Source organism: Pseudophryne corroboree, chromosome 4 (genome assembly GCF_028390025.1).
Source record: "Pseudophryne corroboree isolate aPseCor3 chromosome 4, aPseCor3.hap2, whole genome shotgun sequence".
In the NCBI taxonomy this organism is placed as follows: domain Eukaryota; kingdom Metazoa; phylum Chordata; class Amphibia; order Anura; family Myobatrachidae; genus Pseudophryne; species Pseudophryne corroboree.
Window position 1 is genome coordinate 491,611,825 of NC_086447.1, and position 22,235 is coordinate 491,634,059.

General features: G+C 48.3%; 1 protein-coding gene across 1 annotated transcript in view; it reads right to left on the bottom strand.

Moving 5' to 3' along the window:
- Nucleotides 1-20,917, bottom strand: part of METTL24 (methyltransferase like 24) — a 139,563-nt gene extending 118,646 nt beyond the window's left edge. Inside the window, exon 1 of the mRNA XM_063917129.1 lies at nt 20,459-20,917. Within this exon, the coding sequence (XP_063773199.1) occupies nt 20,459-20,734 (276 nt within the window). The 5' untranslated portion in view covers nt 20,735-20,917. The remainder of the gene's footprint in view (nt 1-20,458) is intronic.
- Between the last annotated feature and the right edge of the window lie 1,318 nt (nt 20,918-22,235).

Genomic DNA, 22,235 nt, shown 5'->3' on the forward strand with positions numbered 1-22,235 from the left:
TGCGATCCCGTATGCAGCTGCTTCTTTGAACGCAGCCACTGGGAATTGCAATGCCACCAATGGGTATCTTCATGCAAATCCTGGCAGCTGCAACATTAGCATATTTTCGCACAGTCGCTCAGTAGAAAGCTGCAGCTGTGAAAGCATTAGTGTACATCTCTGAATCAGGCCCATAATCACACTAATATTATGGACCTGTCATTCGCCAGGGTTCCAGTGGGAGCTGGCGCATATGCCTGGTTCCTGTGGAAGCTGACACATGCTTTGTGCCTCCAGATCTGGCATTTAATAAAATGATACATTACAAAAAAACACACAATGAGAAAAAAAAGGGATGACTCTATTATAGAACTAAATATGTCACCAAGGACAAGGCTACCAGGAAGGTAATGGCCCAAACATAGCCAGCTATTTAAATGCACCACTGAGATTTTTGACAATATATGTGCTAGATTTAAAGCAGTAATTCGTTTTAAGGCAATATCAGGTTGGTTTTGCTTTAAAATTAATTTCCACTTTGAATCTAGTGTCTAAACCGCCAAAATGGCATGGGAGGCCGACATCACGGGATATTATATTTGTGCCAGTGTATTTCAAAGTAACGTTTATAATGAAATTTCTCTAACGTCCTAAGTGGATGCTGGGGACTCCGTCAGGACCATGGGGTTTAGCGGCTCCGCAGGAGACAGGGCACAATAATAAAAGCTTTAGGATCAGGTGGTGTGCACTGGCTCCTCCCCCTATGACCCTCCTCCAAGCCTCAGTTAGATCTTTGTGCCCGGCCGAGAAGGGTGCAATCTAGGTGGCTCTCCTGAGCTGCTTAGAATAAAAGTTTAAGTTAGGTTTTTTATTTTCAGTGAGTCCTGCTGGCAACAGGCTCACTGCTACGAGGGACTTAGGGGAGAGAAGTAAACTCACCTGCGTGCAGGATGGATTTGCTTCTTAGGCTACTGGACACCATTAGCTCCAGAGGGAGTCGGAACACAGGTCTCACCCTGGGGTTCGTCCCGGAGCCGTGCCGCCGACCCCCCTTGCAGATGCCGAAGTTGAAGAGGTCCAGAGGTCCGGAAACAGGCGGCAGAAGACTTTCAGTCTTCATAAGGTAGCGCACAGCACTGCAGCTGTGCGCCATTGTTGTCAGCACACTTCATACCAGCGGTCACTGAGGGTGCAGGGCGCTGGGGGGGGCGCCCTGGGCAGCAATATATTATACCTTTTTTATGGCTAAAATACATCACATATAGCCCTTGAGGCTATATGGATGTATTTAACCCCTGCCAGATCTCACAAACTCCGGGAGAAGAGCCCGCCGTTTTAGGGGGCGGGGCCTATTCTCCTCAGCACACGGCGCCATTTTCCTGCTCAGCTCTGCTGTGAGGAAGGCTCCCAGGCTCTCCCCTGCACTGCACTACAGAAACAGGGTTAAAACAGAGAGGGGGGGCACTTATTTGGCGATATGATTACATATGTGAAAATGCTATAAGGGAAAACACTTGTATAAGGGGTTGTCCCTGTATAATTATAGCGTTTTTGGTGTGTGCTGGCAAACTCTCCCTCTGTCTCCCCAAAGGGCTAGTGGGGTCCTGTCCTCTATCAGAGCATTCCCTGTGTGTGTGCTGTGTGTCGGTACGTGTGTGTCGACATGTAGGAGGACGATGTTGGTGAGGAGGCGGAGCAAATTGCCTGTATTGGTGATGTCACTCTCTAGGGAGTCGACACCGGAATGGATGGCTTATTTAGGAATTACGTGATAATGTCAACACGATGCAAGGTCGGTTGACGACATGAGACGGCCGGCAAACAAATTAGTACCTGTCCAGGCGTCTCAGACACCGTCAGGGGCTTGTAAAAACGCCCATTTACCTCAGTTGGTCGACACAGACACAGACACGGACACTGACTTCAGTGTCGACGGTGAAGAAACAAACGTATTTTCCTTTAGGGCCACACGTTACATGTTAAGGGCAATGAAGGAGGTGTTACATATTTCTGATACTACAAGTACCACAAATAAGGGTATTATGTAGGGTGGGAATAATCTACTTGTAGTTTTTCCTGAATCAGATAAATTAAAGTGTGTGATGATACGTGGGTTTCCTCCGATAGAAAATTATTGGAGGTATACCTTTTCCCGCCAGAAGTGAGGGCGAGTTGGGAAACACACCTTAGGGTGGATAAGGCGCTCACACGCTTATAAAAACAAGTGGCGTTACCGTCTCCAGATACGGCCGCCCTCAAAGAGCCAGCTGATAGGAAGCTGAAAAATATCCTAAAAAGTATATACACACATACTGGTGTTATACTACGACCAGCAATCGCCTCAGCCTGGATGTGCAGCGCTGGGGGGGCTTGGTCGGATTTCCTGACTGAAAATATTGATACCCTTGACAGGAACAATATTTTATTGACTATAGAGCATTTTAAGGATGCATTTCTATATATGCGAGATGCGCAGAGGGATATTTGCATTCTGGCATCAAGAGTAGATGTGATGTCCATATCTGCCAGACGATGTTTATAGACACGACAGTGGTCAGGTGATGCAGATTCCAGACGGCACATGGAAGTATTGCCGTATAAAGGGGCGGTCCATCGGACCTGGTGGCCATGGCAACAGCTGGAAAATCCACTTTTGTTACCCCAAGTCACATCTCAGCAGAAAAGGACACAGTCTTCTCAGTCTCAGTCCTTTCGTACCCATAAAGGCAGGCGGGCAAAAGGCCAGTCATATCTGCCCAGGGTTAGAGGAAAGGGAAGAAGACTGCAGCAGGCAGCCCATTCCCAGGAACAGAAGTCCTCCACAGCTTCTGCCAAGTCCGCAGCATGACGCTGGGGCCATACAAGCGGACTCAGGTGCGGTGGGGGGTCATCTCAAGAGTTTCAGCACGCAGTGGGCTCACTCGCAAGTGGACTCCTGGATCCTACACGTAGTATCCCAGGTGTACATTGGAAATTCGAGACGTCTTCCCCTCACAAGTTCCTGAAGTCTGCTTTACCAACGTCTCCCTCCGACAGGGAGGCAGTATTGGAAAAAAATTCACAGGCTGTATTCCCAGCAGGTGATAATCAAAGTACCCCTCCTACAACAAGGGAAGGGGTATTATTCCACACTATATTGTGGTACTGAAGCCAAACGGCTCGGTGAGATCTAAAAGATTTGAACAATTACATACAAGGGTTCAAATCAAGATGGAGTCACTCAGAGCAGTGATAGCGAACCAGGACGATATGGTGTCACTGGATATCAGGGACGCTTACCTACATGTCCAAATTTTGCCCTTCTCACCAAGGGTATCTCAGGTTCGTGGTACAGAACTGTCACTATCAGTTCAGACGCTGCCGTTTGGATTGCCCACGGCACCCCGGGTCTTTACCATGGTAATGGCCGAAATGATGATTCTTCCTAAAAGAAATATGGACGCTTTCCTGATAAGGGCAAGGTCCAGAGAACAGTTGGCGGTCGGAGTAGCACTATCTCAAGTAGTTCTACGACAGCACGAGTGGATTCTAAATATTCCAAAATCGCAGCTTTTTCCGACGACACGTCTAATGTTCCTAGGAATGATTCTGGACACAGTCCAGAAAAGGATGTTTTCTCCCGGAGAAGAAGACCAGGGAGTTATCCGAGCTAGTCAGGAACCTCCTAAAACCAGGAAAAGTATCAGTACATCATTGCACAAGGGTCCTGTGAAAAATGGTGGTTTCTTACAAAGCGATCCCATTCGGTAGATTTCACGCAAGAACCTTTCAGTGGAATCTGCTGGGAAAATGGTCCGGATCGCATCTTCAGATGCATCAGCGGACAACCCTGTCTCCAAGGACAAGGGTGTTTTCTTCTGCGGTGGCTGCAGAGTGCTCATCTATGAAAGGGCCGCAGATTCGACATTCAGGACTGGGTCCTGGTGACCACGAATGCCAGCCTGAGTGGCTGGGGAGCAGTCACACAAGGAAAAAATTTCCAGGGAGTGTGATCAAGTCTGGAGACTTCTCTCCACATAAATATACTGGAGCTAAGGGCAATTTACAAGGCTCTAAGCTTAGCAAGACCTCTGCTTCAAGGTCAGCCGGTATTGATCCAGTGGGACAACATCACGGCAGTCGCCCACGTAAACAGACAGGGCGGCACATGAAGCCGGAGGGAAATGGCAGAAACTGCAAGGATTCTTCGCTGGGCGAAAAATCATGTGATAACACTCTCAGCAGTGTTAATTCCGGGAGTGGAAAACTGGGAAGCAAACTTCCTCAGCAGGCATAACCTCCACCCGGGAGAGTGGGGACTTCAGCGGGAAGTCTTCCACATGATTGTAAACCGTTGGGAAAAACCAAAGGTGGACATGATGGCGTCCCGCCTGAACAAAAAACTAGACAAATATTGCGCCAGGTCAAGGGACCCTCAGGCAATAGCGGTGGACGCTCTGGTAACACTGTGGGTGTACCAGTCAGGGTATGTGTTCCCTCCTATGCATCTCATACCAAAAGTACTGAGAATCATAAGAAGGAGATGAGTAAGAACGATACTCGTGGTTCCGGATGGGTCAAGAAGGACTTGGTACCCGGAACTTCAAGAGATGCTCACGGAAGAACCGTGGCCTCTACCTTTAAGAAAGGACCTGCTCCAGCAGGGGCCTTGTCTGTTCCAAGACTTACCGCGGCTGCGTGTGACGGCATGGCAGTTGAACGCCGGATCCTGAAAGGGCATTCCAGATGAAGTCATCCCTACCCTGGTCGAAGCCAGGAAGGATGTAACCGCAAAACATTTTCACCGCATTTGGCGAAAATATGTTGCGTGGTGTGAGGCCAAGAAGGTCCCTACAGAGGAATTCCAACTGGGTCGTTTCCTACATTTCCTGAAAACAGGACTGTCTATGGGCCTAAAATTAGGGTCCATTAAGGTTCAAATTTCGACCCTGTCAAATTTCTTCCAGAAAGAACTGGCTTCAGTGCCTGAAGTTCAGACGTTTGTAAAAGGGGTACTGCATATACAGCCTCCTTTTGTGCCCCCAGTGGCACCTTGGGATCTCAATGTTGTTTTGAGTTTCCTAAAGTCACATTGGTGATCCACTCACCACTGTGGAATTAAAATATTTCACATGGAAGGTGAAGATTCTATTAGCCCTGGCTTCAGCCGGGCGTGTGTCAGAATGGGCGGCTTTATCATATAAAAGCCCTTACTTAATTTTTCATTCTGACAGGGCAGAATTGAGGACTCGTCCTCAATTTCTCCTTAAGGTGTTTTCTGTTTTTCACATGAACCAACCTATTGTGGTACCTGCGGCTACTAGGGACTTGGAGGACTCCAAGTTACTTGACGTTGTCAGGGCCCTGAAAATATATGTTTCCAGGACGACTGGAGTCAGAAAATCTGACTCGCTGTTTAGCCTGTATGCACCCAACAAGATGGGTGTTCCTGCTTCTAAGCAGATTGCTCGCTGGATTTGTGGTACAATTCAGCTTGCACATTCTGTGGCAGGCTTGCCACAGCCAAAATCAGTAAAAGCCCATTCCACAAGGAAGTGGGCTCATCTTGGGCGGCTGCCCGAGGTGTCTCGGCTTTACAACTTTGCCGAGCTGCTACTTGGTCAGGGGCACACCCTGACTGAGGAGGACCTGGAGTTCTCTCATTCGGTGCTGCAGAGTCATCCGCACTCTCCCGCCCGTTTGGGAGCTTTGGTATAATCCCCATGGTCCTGACGGAGTCCCCAGCATCCACTTAGGACGTTAGAGAAAATAAGAATTTACTTACCGATAATTCTATTTCTCGTAGTCCGTAGTGGATGCTGGGCGCCCATCCCAAGTGCGGATTGTCTGCAATACTTGTACATAGTTATTGTTACAAAAATCGGGTTATTCTTGTTGTGAGCCATCTTTTCAGAGGCTCCTTCGTTGTGATCATACTGTTAACTGGGTTCAGATCACAGGTTGTACGGTGTGATTGGTGTGGCTGGTATGAGTCTTACCCGGGATTCAATATCCTTCCTTATTATGCACGCTCGTCCGGGCACAGTATCCTAACTGAGGCTTGGAGGAGGGTCATAGGGGGAGGAGCCAGTGCACACCACCTGATCCTAAAGCTTTTATTATTGTGCCCTGTCTCCTGCGGAGCCGCTAAACCCCATGGTCCTGACGGAGTCCCCAGCATCCACTACGGACTACGAGAAATAGACTTATCGGTAAGTAAATTCTTATTATTACCCACTATGTTCTCTACTAAACAAATCATTGCAGAGAATGATCCATACTAATAAAAATAACTTATTAATTACAATTTTAATTCACAAATGTCAACTAAACCTTTGGCCATGCCAAACAATCATATTTCACCACACTTATGTTTCCATTAATCTCACACAGCTCTTTACCATGTCAATCTAACCCATTTTCATTTTCCCTTTATATCAAAGAATATAACGGCAGATAAGAACCACTTGGTCCATCTAGACCAGGCATGTCCAAACTGCGGCCCTCCAGCTGTTGAGAAACTACACATCCCAGCATGCCCTGACACAACTTTAGCATTCTCTGACAGCAAAACTGTGTCAGGGCATGCTGGGATATGTAGTTTCACAACAGCTGGAGGGCCGCAGTTTGGACATGCCTGATCTAGACTGTCTATGCGCACACATGCATACACACTAGGGTTCATTTTTGTCAGGAGCCCATTAACCTACCGGTGGATTGTGGGTGGGAAAACAGAGTACCCGGAGGAAACCCATGCAAGCACTAGGAAAATATACAAACTCAAATTCAGTTAGTGCAGTGGTGGGAATTGAACCCATGACCTCAGTGCTGTGAGACAGTAATGCTAACCATTACACCATCCATACTGCCAACTGATATTTTTTTAGAAGTTACAAAAATATGCTTCACTATAAAGTTCAGTGTACGAAGGTCTACAAGTAGCCCAAGCAGGGGGGGTGCCACTTAGTTAGCAGCACAACATTAAAATGAGGAATGAGCGGCGGCTGACACTTTCCCCTCGAAAACCCACAGTACCGTTTTATTTAAAGATTTCTGCAGGTTCACGGGGCGGGTGGGGGGGTGGGGGGAATTGATGACAAGTGCCAGCAATTAATCAGAAGCAGCAGCCCCCTCACCAGCAACAGCGTCAACCATGCACTATGGAGCCGGCGGCAGCAACTGGAGATGTACCTTCCTGCAAGCAGCAGCAATGCCAACTCGGGCAGCACCATGAGCTGGGAGATGCAGTAACCCCTCCACAGCATCCTGCCCAGCAAGTAAGATGCCCTTAGTTGTGGTGGTGGGGCACCCAGATTAGTGACTGACTGGAGTCACACCCCGGGGAGTGGTAGTTGCTAAAGTGTGCCCTGGCTGGGAGAGTAGGGGGTTTGGATTTATATACAGTATGTATGAATGGAGGCAGTGTATGGATGTGTGTATGTATGGAGGCAATGTATGGCTGTGTATATATATATATATATATATATATACACACATATATATATATATGTATATATATAGGCAGTCTATGGATGTATACATGTATATATATAGGCAGTCAATGGATGTATACATGTATATATATAGGCAGTCAATGGATGTATACATGTATATATATATAGGCAGTCTATGGATGTATACATGTATATATGGAGGCAGTGGATAGATAGATAGATAGATAGATAGATAGATAGATAGATAGATAGATAGATAGATAGATAGATAGATAGATAGATAGATAGATAGATAGATAGATATGTAGGCAGTGTATGTATGTATGTATCTATCTATGTGAGAAGCAGTGTATGGACGAATGTATGCAGCCCCAAACTGGCAAGGAACTTCCACCATGCTTCACTGTTGCCTGCAGACACTCAGTATTGTACCAATCTCCAGCCCTTCGGTGAACAAACTTTTGTTACAGCCAGATATTTCATACTTTGACTCATTAGTCCAGAACACCTGCTGACATTTTTATGCATCCCAGTTCCTATGTTTTTGTGCATAGTTCAGTCAAAACAAGACCAAGCAACTCAACTATGCACGAAAACATAGGAACTGGAGTGCAGAAAAATTGCAGCAGCAGGTGTTGTGTACCGATTAATCAAAATGCAAAATATTTGTAACGGAATGTTGTTTGTTTGCAGAATAGGCTGGAGTGCGGTACAATAATAAGTGTCTACAGGCAACCATGAAGCGTGGTGAAGGTTCCTTGCAAGTTTGGGGCTGGATTTCAGAAAATGGAGTTGGGAATTTGGTCAGGATTGATGGTGTCCTCAATGCTGAGAAATACAGGCAGGTACTTATTCATAATGCAATACCATTAAGGAGGCATCTGATTAGCTCCAAATTTAATCTGCAGCAGGACAATGACTTCAAACATAAAGCCAATGAAATTAAGAACCGTCTATAGCGTAAAGAAGAACAAAGAGTTGTAGAAGTGAATATATGGCCCCCACAGAGCCCTGATCTCAACATCATCAAGTCTGTATGGAATTACATGAAGAGACAGAAGGATTTGAGCAAGTCTACATCCGCAGAAGATCTGTGGTTCGTTCTCCAAGATGTTTGAAACAACCTCCATGGAGAGTTCCTTCAAAAACTGCGTGCAAGTGTACCTAGAAGACTTGATGCTGTTTTGAAAACAAAGGGTGGTCACACCAAATATTGATTTGATTTAGATTTCTCTTCATTCACATTGCTTTTGTTAATTGCTAAATATAAACTACTAGGTGATTCATCGTGCCCTACGGGCGCTCTTCACACCGTCGTAGGGGGCTATGCCCCCCTTAACCCTTGCACACCCTTGTGGCGTGCAATATTTTTATTATATGGAGTATTACATCCAATCATAATTGTGTGAGTGGTTAAATATTGCAGGGACAAAGGGCGTGCAATGGTTAAGGGGTTGAAGCCCCTTGCAAAGGCGTGAACAGCGCACGCAGGACCTGGTGAATCACCTAGTAGGTGCTTTGGTTGGGGGAGTAAGGGGTGCGGGGAAGAGGCGGATGGGATCCTGGGGTGCCACGGGAGGGGCGGTTGCGGTCGTGCCGCAGGTGGGGGAGGGTGCGTGGGTGCCGCGGGTGGTGGTCCGGAGCCGCCGCAGGTGGGGGAGGAGCAGTTGCGGGGATGTCCCGGGTGGGGGAGGGGCGGATGCGGTGGTGCAGCGGGAGGTACTGGTGCGGGGTCGCTGCGGGTGGGGGAGGGGGTCCGGAGCTATCGCGGGTGCTGGAGCGGGTGTGTGGGGGTGCCGCGGATGGGGCCCGGAGGTACTGTGAGTGGGGGATGGGCGGGTAATGCTTATCCTGCTTCTCCTCCTGTCAGCACCTAAGCTGCTGTCCTCCCTTTGGCAGTGGCTCTCCCAGAGACTGGCACAGCAGGCAGTCACTATTGTATGCGCCGGTGTCCCAATGCGCCGCATTACAGGGAAGAAGATGTACGCAATAAACTACAGCTCCCAGCGGCCCTAAGGGGCGGAATGCTTTGGTGCTAAGGGCTGCTGGGAGCTGTAGTTTATGTAGTGCGTCTACTTCCCTATAATGCGGCGCGTTGGGACACTGGTGCTAACAATAGTGACTTGCTGGCAGAACTGTGTGACTGGCTGAATCAATGTAAAAGGTGAGTGTGTGTGTGTGTATATACAGTGTCTGTGTATACTGTATATATGTGTGACTGTGTATGTGTGTAATGTATGTACAGTATGTATGTGTGTGTGTTTGTTTGTATATATATATATATGTCTGTTGTGTGTGTGTGTGTGTGTGTGTGTATGTGTGACTGCTGCATAATGTGTGTAAGCGTCACTGGTACAGGGGGCGTTACGTGTGTAAGCGACACTGGTACAGGGGGCGTTACGTGTGTAAGCAGCACTGCTACAGGGGGCGTTACGTGTGTAAGCGGCACTAGTACAGAGGGCGTTATGTGTGTAAGCGGTCAGGGCCGGCTCAGGGTCTTTTAGCGCCCCGGGCGGCCATAGGGGGCGTGGCTTCATAAAGGGGGCGTGGTCATCGCGCACCGCACAGCAATGGTCCTCTCCACGAAGGAAAGCTAGACTCTATGCGTCTAGTTCCCTTCGTGGAGAGGACCTTTGCTGTGCGGTGCGCGATGACGTCAACACGCACCGCACATCATTACAGAAAAGGTCCTCTCCACGAAGGGAAACTAGACGCTACGCGTCTAGTTTCCCTTCACAGCGGGCAGCCCACGAAGGGAAACTAGACGCGCCTTCACAGCGGGCAGCAGGGACAGCGGGCAGCGGCAGCAGGGGGCACAGCAGCTGCGGATCTTGCCGTGGTGCGGCGCCCTCTGGATGTCACTGGCGCCCTCCGGAAGGCGGCGCCCCGGGCAAAAGTCCTGCTTGCCCGTGGCAAGATCCGCTACTGTAAGCGGTACTGGTAGAGGGGGCATTACATGTGTAAGCATCACTGGTACAGGGGGCGTTACGTGTGTAAGCGTCACTGGTACAGGGGAGCGTTACATGTGTAAGCGTCACTGGTACAGGGGGCGTTACGTGTGTAAGCGTCACTGGTACAGGGGGCGTTACGTGTCTAAGCGGCACTGGTACAGAGGGCGTTATGTGTGTAAGCGTCACTGCTACAGGGGGCATTACTTGTGTAAGCGTCACTGGTACAGGGGGGGCGTGACATGTGTAAGCGTCACTGGTTCAGGGGGCATTACATGTGTAAGTCTCTCTACTACAGGGGTCATTATTTATTTATTAGCAGTTTCTTATATAGCGCAGCAGATTCTGTTGCGCTTTAGAATTAATTATGTGCGCTGTGCGTTTGTAAAGTATGCGAGGGTGCAAATTTATAGTTTGCAGGGGGGCGCCGAACACTCTAGCAATGGCCCTGACTGCACACCCACTGCACTGCACAGCACTGTCACCTTTTACATTGATTCAGCATCCATACATTACCCTCCGCGAAATCACCCTCTCTATCCGCTACATTAACCATATCGGGGCTTCCAGGCCGGCAGGCCAGGTGCTGTGTTGCGGAGTCAGGGCCTCTGGGGATCTGGGTGCGGCTGTGGTGGGGAGGCACTTCTGTGACATCACACGCAGAGCAGGCTCCGGGGCTCAGAGAGTATGCGGCGCAGGGAGGCCTATGAAAGCCTTCCGCTGTGCCGCTTTCAAACACATCTATGCCGGTGGCCGTAGCAGCTTTTGTTCCACCTGCGGCGCGGCTAGGGAGTGGGGATTGTTGATGCCGGAGGGGGCAGGTTGACTGGCAGCAAGACATTGGTGGTCATTCCGAGTTGATCGCTCGCTAGCAGTTTTTAGCAGCCGTGCAAATGTTATGCTGCCGCCCACTGGGAGTGTATTTTAGCTTAGCAGAAGTGCGAACGAAGGGATCGGAGAGCGGGTACAAAAAATTTTGTGCAGTTTCAGAGTAGCTTCAGACCTACTCGGCGCTTGCGATCACTTCAGACCATTCAGTTCCTGATTTGACGTCATGAACACGCCCTGCGTTCGCCCAGCCACGCCTGCTTTTTTCCAAACACTCCCTGAAAACGGTCAGTTGGCACCCAGAAACGCCCTCTTCCTGTCAATCACTCTGCGGCTGCCTGTGCGACTGAAAAGCATCGCTAGACCCTGTGTAAAACGACATCGTTCGTTGTAATAGTACGCCGCACGTGCGCATTGTGCTGCATACGCATGCGCAGAAGTGTCGAGTTTTTGCCTGATCGCTGCACAGCGAACGAATGCAGCTAGCGATCAACTTGGAATGACCCGCATAGGACACTGCAGTAAAAGGATTGTTTTTTCCCCTATGTACAGCACAGAGACTTGCTGCAGATGCAGTGGCATACCCTCCAGCTGGACCTTTTTGGCAGGTACAGTATCTTTTTTTTATGGTCTGTACCGTTTTTTGTCTCTCCAAGCTTCCATTGAAAGTATAGGAAAAGGGGCGTGGCCACACCGCTGTACCCGTGGCCACGCCCCCTTTGTGAATTTGCATCAATGTTTATGTGTAAATTGTTGGAGGGTATGTTGCTGCAGATGCAGTGGGCCTATTTTGGGGTGTGGGGCTGGAGCTGCAGCTCCATCAGTCCCATTGCTAATCCTGCTCTGTGAAAACACAGCAGGCAAAGGGCAGAGCCTCCCATTGGATGTAACCTGTGTGGGAGGGCGTTTCTCGCCCAATCAGCTGTGGACTGGGTGTGATTGACCTGCCACTAACCCAATGAGAGCTCTTAGCCACGCCCATCGTTAGAGACCCAGGCACAGAATCACAGGGCTATTATATAGGAGATTAACACTTCTATTTTTGTAGGCATTCTCACTGTACAGCATTTTTTCCACACCTGCCTAAACCTTTTGCACAGTGCTATATACATAGAGAATTGTGGAATTTCTAATCTGCTTTCCAGTTACAATCTCAGTGAAGCCATGGTTTCATAGGTCATGTTTTTTTTTTATTCCAGCAGCTACTGACAAGTCAAGGACAAATAGATCACTAGGTAAACAGTGTTCCAAGATGACAGGAAGCAGACATTTGCTATCAGTTTGGCTTTCCAGAATCTATTTGTATTCATGACCTTCATTAGTATTCTCTCTGTTATACAAAGTTATTCAGTCTGTTCCCTATTTAGTCAACATCTGTTTAAAAAATGTACATATTTAGATTTTCTATAGTAATAATGCTACTGTGTGTGGTAGCAAACTAAAACATATTTGCCAAATTCCTCCAATTTCTAGGACAATCCAAAGTTTAGACGTTTTGCTCCTGGACAGTGGAGAAATCAGAGATTTTCTCAGTAGTCCCTCTGGCCTGTTAGTAATGCTGCTGACACAGACAGCTATGTCGGCAAAGCCTTCGGCGCACTTGTCACCTCACACAGCACTATCTGAGGATGACAGTACCTTTTACTTACAAGTTCTATGACACCGCCAGACGATAATTCTGCATGGGTGGTTCTCTCGCATTGAGATCTTGCACAATAGCAGCATTGCTGCCAGGAGACATTTCATAAAGCATCACTACTAAGCAGTTGTGATACAGGTAGGGCAGAGAACACTGGAGAGGTGAGTTACCATGCAGCCAATGTTGGGAATCTCTGCAGAGGCAACTGGCCCAAAGCACTGAAAATGGGACCAGCCTGAGAGGGCATCTGCAACCCTACACCCGCACATCATTGTCTTCCCATGAACGCATCCGGTGGAACCCTCTGCAGGTTACTTTTGCAAAGTGTAGCCCATAGGCTACAGCAACCAAACTCCGGAATGCTCCAGGGCCCAAACTCCGGAATTCTTTGCATTCCAGCACTTGGTGAATATGACAGCATCACACTCCCAAAGAAAACTGGAAAACTATGGGGCTGCTGCTGCTGTTGGAAATGGGTGATACTTAATATTTGTGGGTATCCTCTGAAAACAGGTGTTTTCAGGTAATATGCCGCAAATATGTAATGATAAATAGGGCGCTTTGTCACTATATGACTGACTGGCAGTGAAGGTGAGTCCCTGTTTTGATCACACTATAGATCAGGGGTGGGGAACCTCAGGCCCGAGGGCCGTATAAGGCCCGCAGAGCCACTTGATCCGGCCCGGCCAGGCTTACCTAGCCGGGTGCCCGCTGAGATTTTGTTACTAGTAGACACCTGGCTTCCTACCCTCAGTAGCAGCCGGAGGCAGGAGCTCATTCCTGAGCTCCGGCTCTGGCAGTGTGCGTGTGCTGCTGTGCGGTGTTATGGGAGAGATGTCATGACTTCTCGACCATAGTTCTGAGGAGCGAGTGGCCAGGCGGAGGGCAACGGTCCGGAAGCAGGAGCGGGGATGGTGAGTATTGTGGGGGTTTTTTCTTTTAATGTGTGTGTAAGCGTCGCTACTAGGGGGCATATCTAATGGGGCATAACTGACTGGTGGCATATCTAATGGGGCATAACAAGTGACGGGGCATATCTAATGGGGCATAACAAGTGACTGGGGGCATATCTACTGGGGCATAACAACTGACTGGGGGGTATATCTACTGGGGGCATAACTACTGACTGGGGTATATCTACTGGGGCATAACAACTGGGGGCAGGCTCATTTTTAAGTTGATAATTTTTGTATGGTCCCTGAAGGATTTTATAAATATCCAAATGGCCCTTGGTAGAAAAAAAGGTTCCCCAACCCTGCTATAGATAGTGAGTTAATACTAATATAAAATTTCTATTGTATATTTATTTATGCAACCCACTCTCTGCAAGTTGTGCACAATGCATTTTCAATGAATGGGCTGGGATGGATCCCGGCACTTGGGATGCTGGCACTCATAATACCGACAACGGCATCCCGACACCTAGTAGGCTAATCCTCCTTTTCCGCAGCCTGAATCGAACTCTCCAAAACCCCAATGTAGCCTAACCCTCCCTGGTGGTGGTGCCTAACCCTAATCACCCCTTCAAGCAGCCTAAACCTAACCTCCTCCACCCCGTGTATTACCTTTTCGCAGCCCCAACAAACCCTTGTTCGAGTTCACGGTGGTCATGGTAACTCCCAGTGTTACGGTAACTCAATCTTGGCAGTGTCGGGATTCTGGAGTCGTTATTTTGACTGCCGGGTTCCTGACCGGATCTCTAATGGGCTATATAAATGATCTAGTTAAAATCTTGTCAAAAATGACAGACACCGGGGACGGATTATAGGAGGGGGGAGATCGCTACTCAAACAGGAGCTGCCAGGTTACTGGAATCCTGCTGCTGGGAGCTGGGGCTCTGTCATGCTGAGGCATTACCCATATATATATATATAGAGAGAGAGAGAAAGAGAGAGAGAGAGAGAGAGAGAGAGAAAGAGAGAGAAAGAGAGATGCTGTATATCTGTTATGGGCAGGCTATAATGATGTTGCACTATTTACACCAGTCTGCACAATATAAATCAAATGATTAAATCATGAATTAAATCAAAACATTAAAAAATTACTTTTGCTTAGAAAGAGATACGTATGGGTGTGTACGTGGGGGTAGTCCTTTTTTTGTTTTAGCTCAGTTGGGGAGAATAATGGATGGTATATAGGAGATTCTACCAAGTATATACTACCAAGTGACGTACGCTGGAATACTATGGCAGACTGTTTGGAGTCCTTTCTTAAAAAACTGGCCAATTCTTGTTAGTGTATGTGATGAAAACAAAGATGATATCCCACAAGACATTATTAACAAAATTAATAACTTTGGTATTAAGCGGAGGGCTGAAGATTATTTGGCTTGACTGAAACCTGTAACTGTAGCCCTGGATCGTGCACAAAGACGCAACTGCACAATCAGTGAGGTCATACAAGTGTGGAAGATGCTGTTAGATGATCTTGAAGAGATCGGACACAACAGCAAGGTAGTAAAGATGGCAAAAGCAAGAGCTAAAATTGCACTCACAGATGCCTACTTGCTGGCTAATCTACTTGATCCTAGGTACAGGGGAAAAAAGCTTAGTCCTGCTGAAATTGAGACTGATATAGAGTTTGCTCATTTCCATAATAGTCAAATTATGCCGGTTATCATCAATTTTCGTGCATCCATGAAACCATTTGCTTGAAGTGGACACTTTACGCCAAGTATCTCCTCTAGCCTGGTGGATGTCCTACGCAGCTCAACTTCAGTTAGACACTTCTGGAGTAAATCTTCTGAAGCAGATGTTCACCGCAGTTTCATCAAGTGCAGGAATTGAAAGGATTTTTTCAGTGTACGGTTTTGTACAATACAAAACAAGTAACAGATTGGGAAATGAAAAAACAGCTAAGCTGGTTGCATGCTACAGAGCCGCTTCTGTTGAGGACAAATGTGAAGACGTGGACAAAGAATTGTACATGTTTGACTTAAACTCAAATAGCTGATTGAAATTCAGAGCCTAATTGTACTTCTTGATGCAACTGTTTAGTGTGTATTTATTCTATTACTGTTTTTATTTTTTGTTACTGTTCTCATTTCAAAAAAATTTCATGTATACTAATTAATTACTAATTGGCCCTACACACTTAGCGATTACACTGAAACTTGATATCATTCATATCTTTCAGTGTGTAGGCACCAACGATGAATGATGCACGGCCCCACGCTCATTCATCGTTGGTGCCTGCTCGTTTATGCATGCAGGCCAATATCGACAATCTCGTTCATATTAGCATGCAGAGCTATGGGGCCAGGTGATAGGGGAGTGAAGGAAATTCACTACGCCCGTCACCCCCCTCCCGCCGCTGGGTCATCCGTATCGGCCGTTGGGCACCTCGGCGGCACATCACGCTGTGTGTAGGGCCCATAAAACAAGATGTAAACATCAAAACTTAAAACAGTTTACTTAAAAAAACAATTCATAAAAACAAATCCTATTTAAATCCCAAAAATCTGCTTTAAATCAATAAAAACTGATTTAAATCAAATAAATCTAATTTTTATTTTTTTTATATATTTTTTTTAATCTGATTTCTATGCAACCCTGACACCAGTACTGTCTCGTGGAAGCTCCCCAGTCCCTGCACAGCTCCTGCCCAGGATGGGGGTAGCGGACACCAGCAGCCACCAGCAGCTGGCCGGAGGGGTCTGGGCATGGCGCACAATATATATAGGACATTTGAGACAATTATCTGCCTCCTCATCCGCATCATCATCAGCCCCAGCAACGACCCTACTCCTCCCGGTCACCGCACTGCTCACCCCACACAGGGTCTCACCCCGTCCTGCCAGATTCACCTTTTCCCCCTCTGACGGTAAGTGTCCCCAGTGCTGTGGGACCGTCTTGTGGTTCCTACATCTGTTTCCTGGTCACTGCTGCTCCTTGTTGCTGAGTCCCAGAGTGGCAAGTAACCTGGGGTTGCAGCATAGTATATGGGGGGGAAGAGGGGGGTGCAGAGTATGCAGTATATGGCAGAAGCAGTATATGGAGGAGGGATGTGCCCTGTATATAGGGAGCACTGTATGTAGGAGGGATGTGCCCTGTATATAGGGAGCACTGTATGGAGGAGGAATGTGCCCTGTATATAGGGTACACTATATGTAAGGGTATGAGGGTGCAGTGTATATATAGGGGCAGTGTATGGTGGGGGTGTATTGTACATAGTGTGTGTTGGTTCATAGAAACTAATGATTACATTCTGACAATGTTGACATTATGCCTGTGTCAACATTGCATATGTGGACATGTTGGCTGTCACCTTTCTGTACATGTCAACATCCTAACATTCTGGTGTCGACATTCTGACTATATACACACACACATACTGTATATACAATATATACAAAGCAATGCTTCCAGGTGCTTACATGAAGTCACATAGCTGCTATAACTAGGGGTGTGGGTTGATAGTATCTAGTTAGACAGCCAATAGATATGTTAGACAGACATTAGGTCGACAGGGTCAAAAGGTCAACATGAAAAAGGTTGACAGTACAAAAGGTCGTCAGGGTCAAATGGTCGACATGAAAATGGTCGACAAAAAAATAAAAAAAAGATAGCCACCATGTTTTTTGCATTTTTGGGTTTGCGTGGATGGGTGTAGTATGGTATGCCGGCGGCCGGGCTCCCGGCGACCAGCATACCAGCGCCGGGAGCCCGACCGCCGGCTTGCCACACGCGCCACGCTATTTATTCTCCCTCCAGGGGGGTCGTGGACCCCCACGAGGGAGAATGTCGGTATGCCGGGTGTCGGGATTCCGGCGCCGGTATACTGTGCGCCAGGATCCCGACATTCGGCATACTGAAGACCACCCATATGGCTAGTTTTGTCATCTGGGACCCCCAATTGTAGAAGGGCATACGCTCGCCACACTTCGGGCTCAGTGGCTCGCTTGCGCTCGCCACAAGGTTTGTAGCCAACTCTATGCTGACATGGATAGAGAAGGTATGAAATAGTCTAAAAACATGTACAATTTTTTTTGGTGTTTATCTTTTTTTTTGTCGACCATTTTCACATCGACCTTTTGGCCCTGTTGACCTTTTGTACTGTCTAACTTTTTCATGTCGACCTTTTGACCATGTCGGCCTAATGTCTGTCCAACATATGGTGTCTATCGACTGTCTAACTAGACATTGTCTATCTGTCAACGGGATACCATAACTAGATGGCCATGGGTCAAATGCTATCACATTTATTATTATTATTATTATTATTATTATTATTTTGTTTTTTGTTTTTTTCCAAACAAACGTAGTGGCTGCCAGGAAAGGTGTGAGCCACAACATTGCCCTGGAGTGATGTATTGGTCCCACATGTCAATATTACCACTTTTACACTCGCACTCCCGGGTCACTCCCGGGATGCTTCCCGGGATGCATCCCGGGACTGACCCCTTTCACACTGCATTAAGACCTGGGATCGACCCGGGACAGCCCCATTTACACTGATCCCGGGATATCCCTGCAAATGCATTAGTATGTCATTAGAAATGGCCTTGGGCTCAGAAAAGATGACATCAGCTTTTCTGAGCCCAAGAAAGCTCCAATCCAAGTCCTTTTAACAGTCCCGGGATAGTGAATCCCGGGACGGACCCTTTTACACTACACAGCTTCCCGGGACGGTCCCGGGTTCAACCCTGCTTTTGACCTGGGATGAAATCCCGGGATGCTCGTCCCGGGAAATTGTCCATGTACCCATTTACACTGAGAAGAATCCCGGGATGATGCGCGTTCACGTGCAATATCCCGGGATTTTCCTGCGAGTGTAAAAGGCAGGGCCGGCGACAGAAATCTTGGGGCCCCATACACTGATATCTCTGGGGGCCCCCTACCCCCTCAACTCTTCCCCTCAATATAAATGTGTGTGTGTATATATATATATATATATATATATATATATATACACACAGTATATACATACACAAGCACACATATACATACACATATATAAACAAACATATATAAGCACACATATATAAGCACACATACATGTACATATACTACACAGACACAAACATACATATATAGACACAGACCCACAGATTGTCACAACGGTGAGGGAGATTGCAAGGACCCAGGAGGGACTGACCTTGTCTGTAGGGACATCACATTGGTAAAGCTGCAGTCGGCTGCTGTCTGATATTCCCAGTCAGTGTGCCTGGCAGTGCTGTGCCGCTCAGCTCCTCGGAGTCAGCGGCAGCAGCAGGGACGGGCTGGCGCGGGGTTCATGCGTAGTGACGCCGCGACGCTGGCAACACAGCACGGGACCAGCTCAGACCAAGTGATGGGGTATGCGGCGGGGGTGGTGTTTGCAGACCCGGCCCTAACCAATATGATGCCCTAGGCAAGATTTTGGCTGGTGCCCCCTATCACCACCGCTGGTTCCGCCTCTGACCTTGCACCTCTTTCCCAGCACCACCACCCCTCATCCATAGCAGTCCTTACTTTGGTGTTTGTACCCCCTATATTTTAAATAGGAACAGTTCGCACATTTGGCACACAGCCCAAAAAGAGGTGTGTTTTTGCTGGCAAGGGGCATAGCCACACAATAGTAACCCCAATTCCAATTATGCCACACAGTACTGCAACTTTATTCACATTTGATCATGCGATAGTGTCCATAATTCATATTACATCCCACAGTAGTATCACTTTACCTTATAAACGTTACGCCTCACAGTAGTGCCCCTTACTCACATTACATCACACTGAATTGCTCCTTATTCACATTACATCACACCATATTGCTCTTTATTCACATTAGATGACACAGTACTGCCCTTGGATACAGGTGTGTCCTCATAAATCTTGCCTCAATACTAACGTTGGGCACCTTTTTTGTAATGAAAATGCATCTTACTTGCATTGCTATGTGGCTAGGATGCACAAGCAGCTTCTGCTGATTAAAATGATATGCGGCATGGCTATATACTGTGCGAGACTGTAGCTGTATCTGCATATAAAATGTTACACACAGAATATAGGCATGCCGCATATCATTTTAATCGGCAGAAGCTACTGATGCCCCTAGGCATATCAAATGCCCTAGGCAATTGCCTATTTTGCCTATGCCTATGGCCGGCTCTGGGTGTTTGTATTGGGAAGTAATTGTCTGTTAATTGACGTATGGGCGTCCCGGAGTGCACGGGAGCCACAGCTTTCTTAGGCGCTGCCTACACATTTTTTGTGCCCCTGATGCTCGGGCCCCCCTGTTCCTTGGGGCCCCATACCAGTGTCCCCTTTGACCCCCCCTGTCGCCGGGCCTGGTAAAAGGGGTATAAAACAATTAGAACAGATACAGAGAAAGAAGTTCAGCATAAAGAGAAAGAATCCCATATTACCATCATTAAAATTAGGGGCCCAACAAACATATGCAGATGAACAAAAATACCACTCTACGTATGTTGTTCTTATGTGTTTTACCGTACATATCCAGTCTGGTTGTACCACACGTGGCACAGGGCAGCATAAATAAGAATGGAGCATATGCTCGGGCTCAGCAGATGTCAATATAATTAGTTATACTCACACACTTGTATGTAGTATGTCATTAATACGTACTGTCATACCAATAGTTGGAGAACGGGATTTCCCCAGTGGAATCCATGAATAGGAGCCACTCACCTTTAGAATGTCTCTCCTAGGGATGCCCCCCTGCCTTCCGTAAGTTCTGCTGCTCCTTCTTACATAGATGACCTGCCTCTTGCTGGGCAACTCCTCCATCCTCCTATTGTGCCCCTCAGGCTTCCTAGTCTGCCCCTTTCCGATCAGCCTAACTGGGGATAGCTGCTTGCGCTTCAGCTCAGCGGAGAAGTGGGTGCAGAGGAAGACGGCCAGGCACAGGGCGAGGAGGCGCAGGGAACAAGCTCTCCAGCGCAGCCTCACCTCCCTCCCCAGCATCCTCCGATGAAGACCCGCTGAGAAGTAGGGGGAGATCTCAGCATGAAGGGAGACGAGTATTGGAACTTATAAGAAACAGGCTAGAAGCGGCTTGCAGGGTGCTGTGTTACTGAGTAGCAGCCATGCACGTACAGCAGTGCCGGAGCGAGGAGGGACTCACTGAGGAGGATACTGCACTTCTGCTCTTACCTCTTAGGAAGTTTGCTTCCCCTCCGTTCCCCCTCCCCTCCCGTGCTGAGCTCTGCTTATTAAAGTCCCAGACGTGTAACACTATCTCCGCACACATCAGACACTGGCTGGAGTGTCCTACATACAGCAGCAATGTCAAAACGGACATGAGTTGTAGTATTGCTGCTGACACAGTTACATTACACACTGCACTGCCAGTGCCACCTCATACACAGGACAGTTATCACACTCAGTAGCGGATCTTGTCACGGGCAAGCAGGACTTTTGCCCGGGGAGCCGCCTTCCGGAGGGCGCCGGCGCCATCCGGAGGGTGCCGGCGCCATCCGGATGGCGCCGCACCATGGCAAGATCCGCTGCTGCTGTCAGTGCTGTGCCCAGTGCTGTGCCCCCCGCTGCCGCTGTCCCCCGCCGTGAAGGGAACTAGACGCCTAGCATCTAGTTTCCCTTCGTGGAGAGGACCTTTACTGTGCGGTGGGCGATGACGTCATCGCGCACCGCACATTTCAGCCACGCCCCTATTGCGCGCCCGGGGCGCTGCAAACCTTGGAGCCGGCCCTGATCACACTGCATGATTGCATGATGCTAACCAGAGCCAGCCCTAACCAATATGATGCCCTAGGCAAGATTTTTGCTGTTGATCCCTAGCACGGACACTAGTTCAGCCTCTGACCCTGTACCCCTTTCCCAGCACCATCACCCATCACCCATAGCAGTCCTCAATGTGGTACTTCTACCCCGTATATTTTAAATAGGAACAGTGTGCACATTCAGTGCGCAGCCCAAAACAGGCCATGTTCTTGCTGGGAAGGGGCATGGCCACACAATAATACCCCCAGTTAAAATTATGCCACATAGTACTGCAACTTTATTCACATTATATCATGCAATAGTGTCTCTTATTCATGTTACATCACACAGTAGTGCCACATTACTCCTCACCAGTGGCGTAACTACTGCCCCCGCAGCCCTCGCGGTGGCTTGGGGGCGAGGGGCTGCGGGGGCGCCACCACTGCTTTAGCGCAGATTGACATGCGGACGAGCGTCCGCATGTCAATCTGCTCTCACTAACCCTCCCTGCTGTAAGGAGGGACACGGAGGGCACAGCGCGCGCCTCTCCTGTGTCCCTCCTGCGTCTCCGGCGGGTCTAATAAAGGAAGTGCCGTTCGTGAGCTCTGATTGGCTCACGAACCGGCACTTCCTTTAACAGACCCGCCGGAGACCCAGGAGGGACACAGGAGAGGCACGCGCTGTGCCCTCCGTGTCCCTCCAACACAAAACAGAGGGGGAGTGCGGAGGAGCGGGGGCACGCACT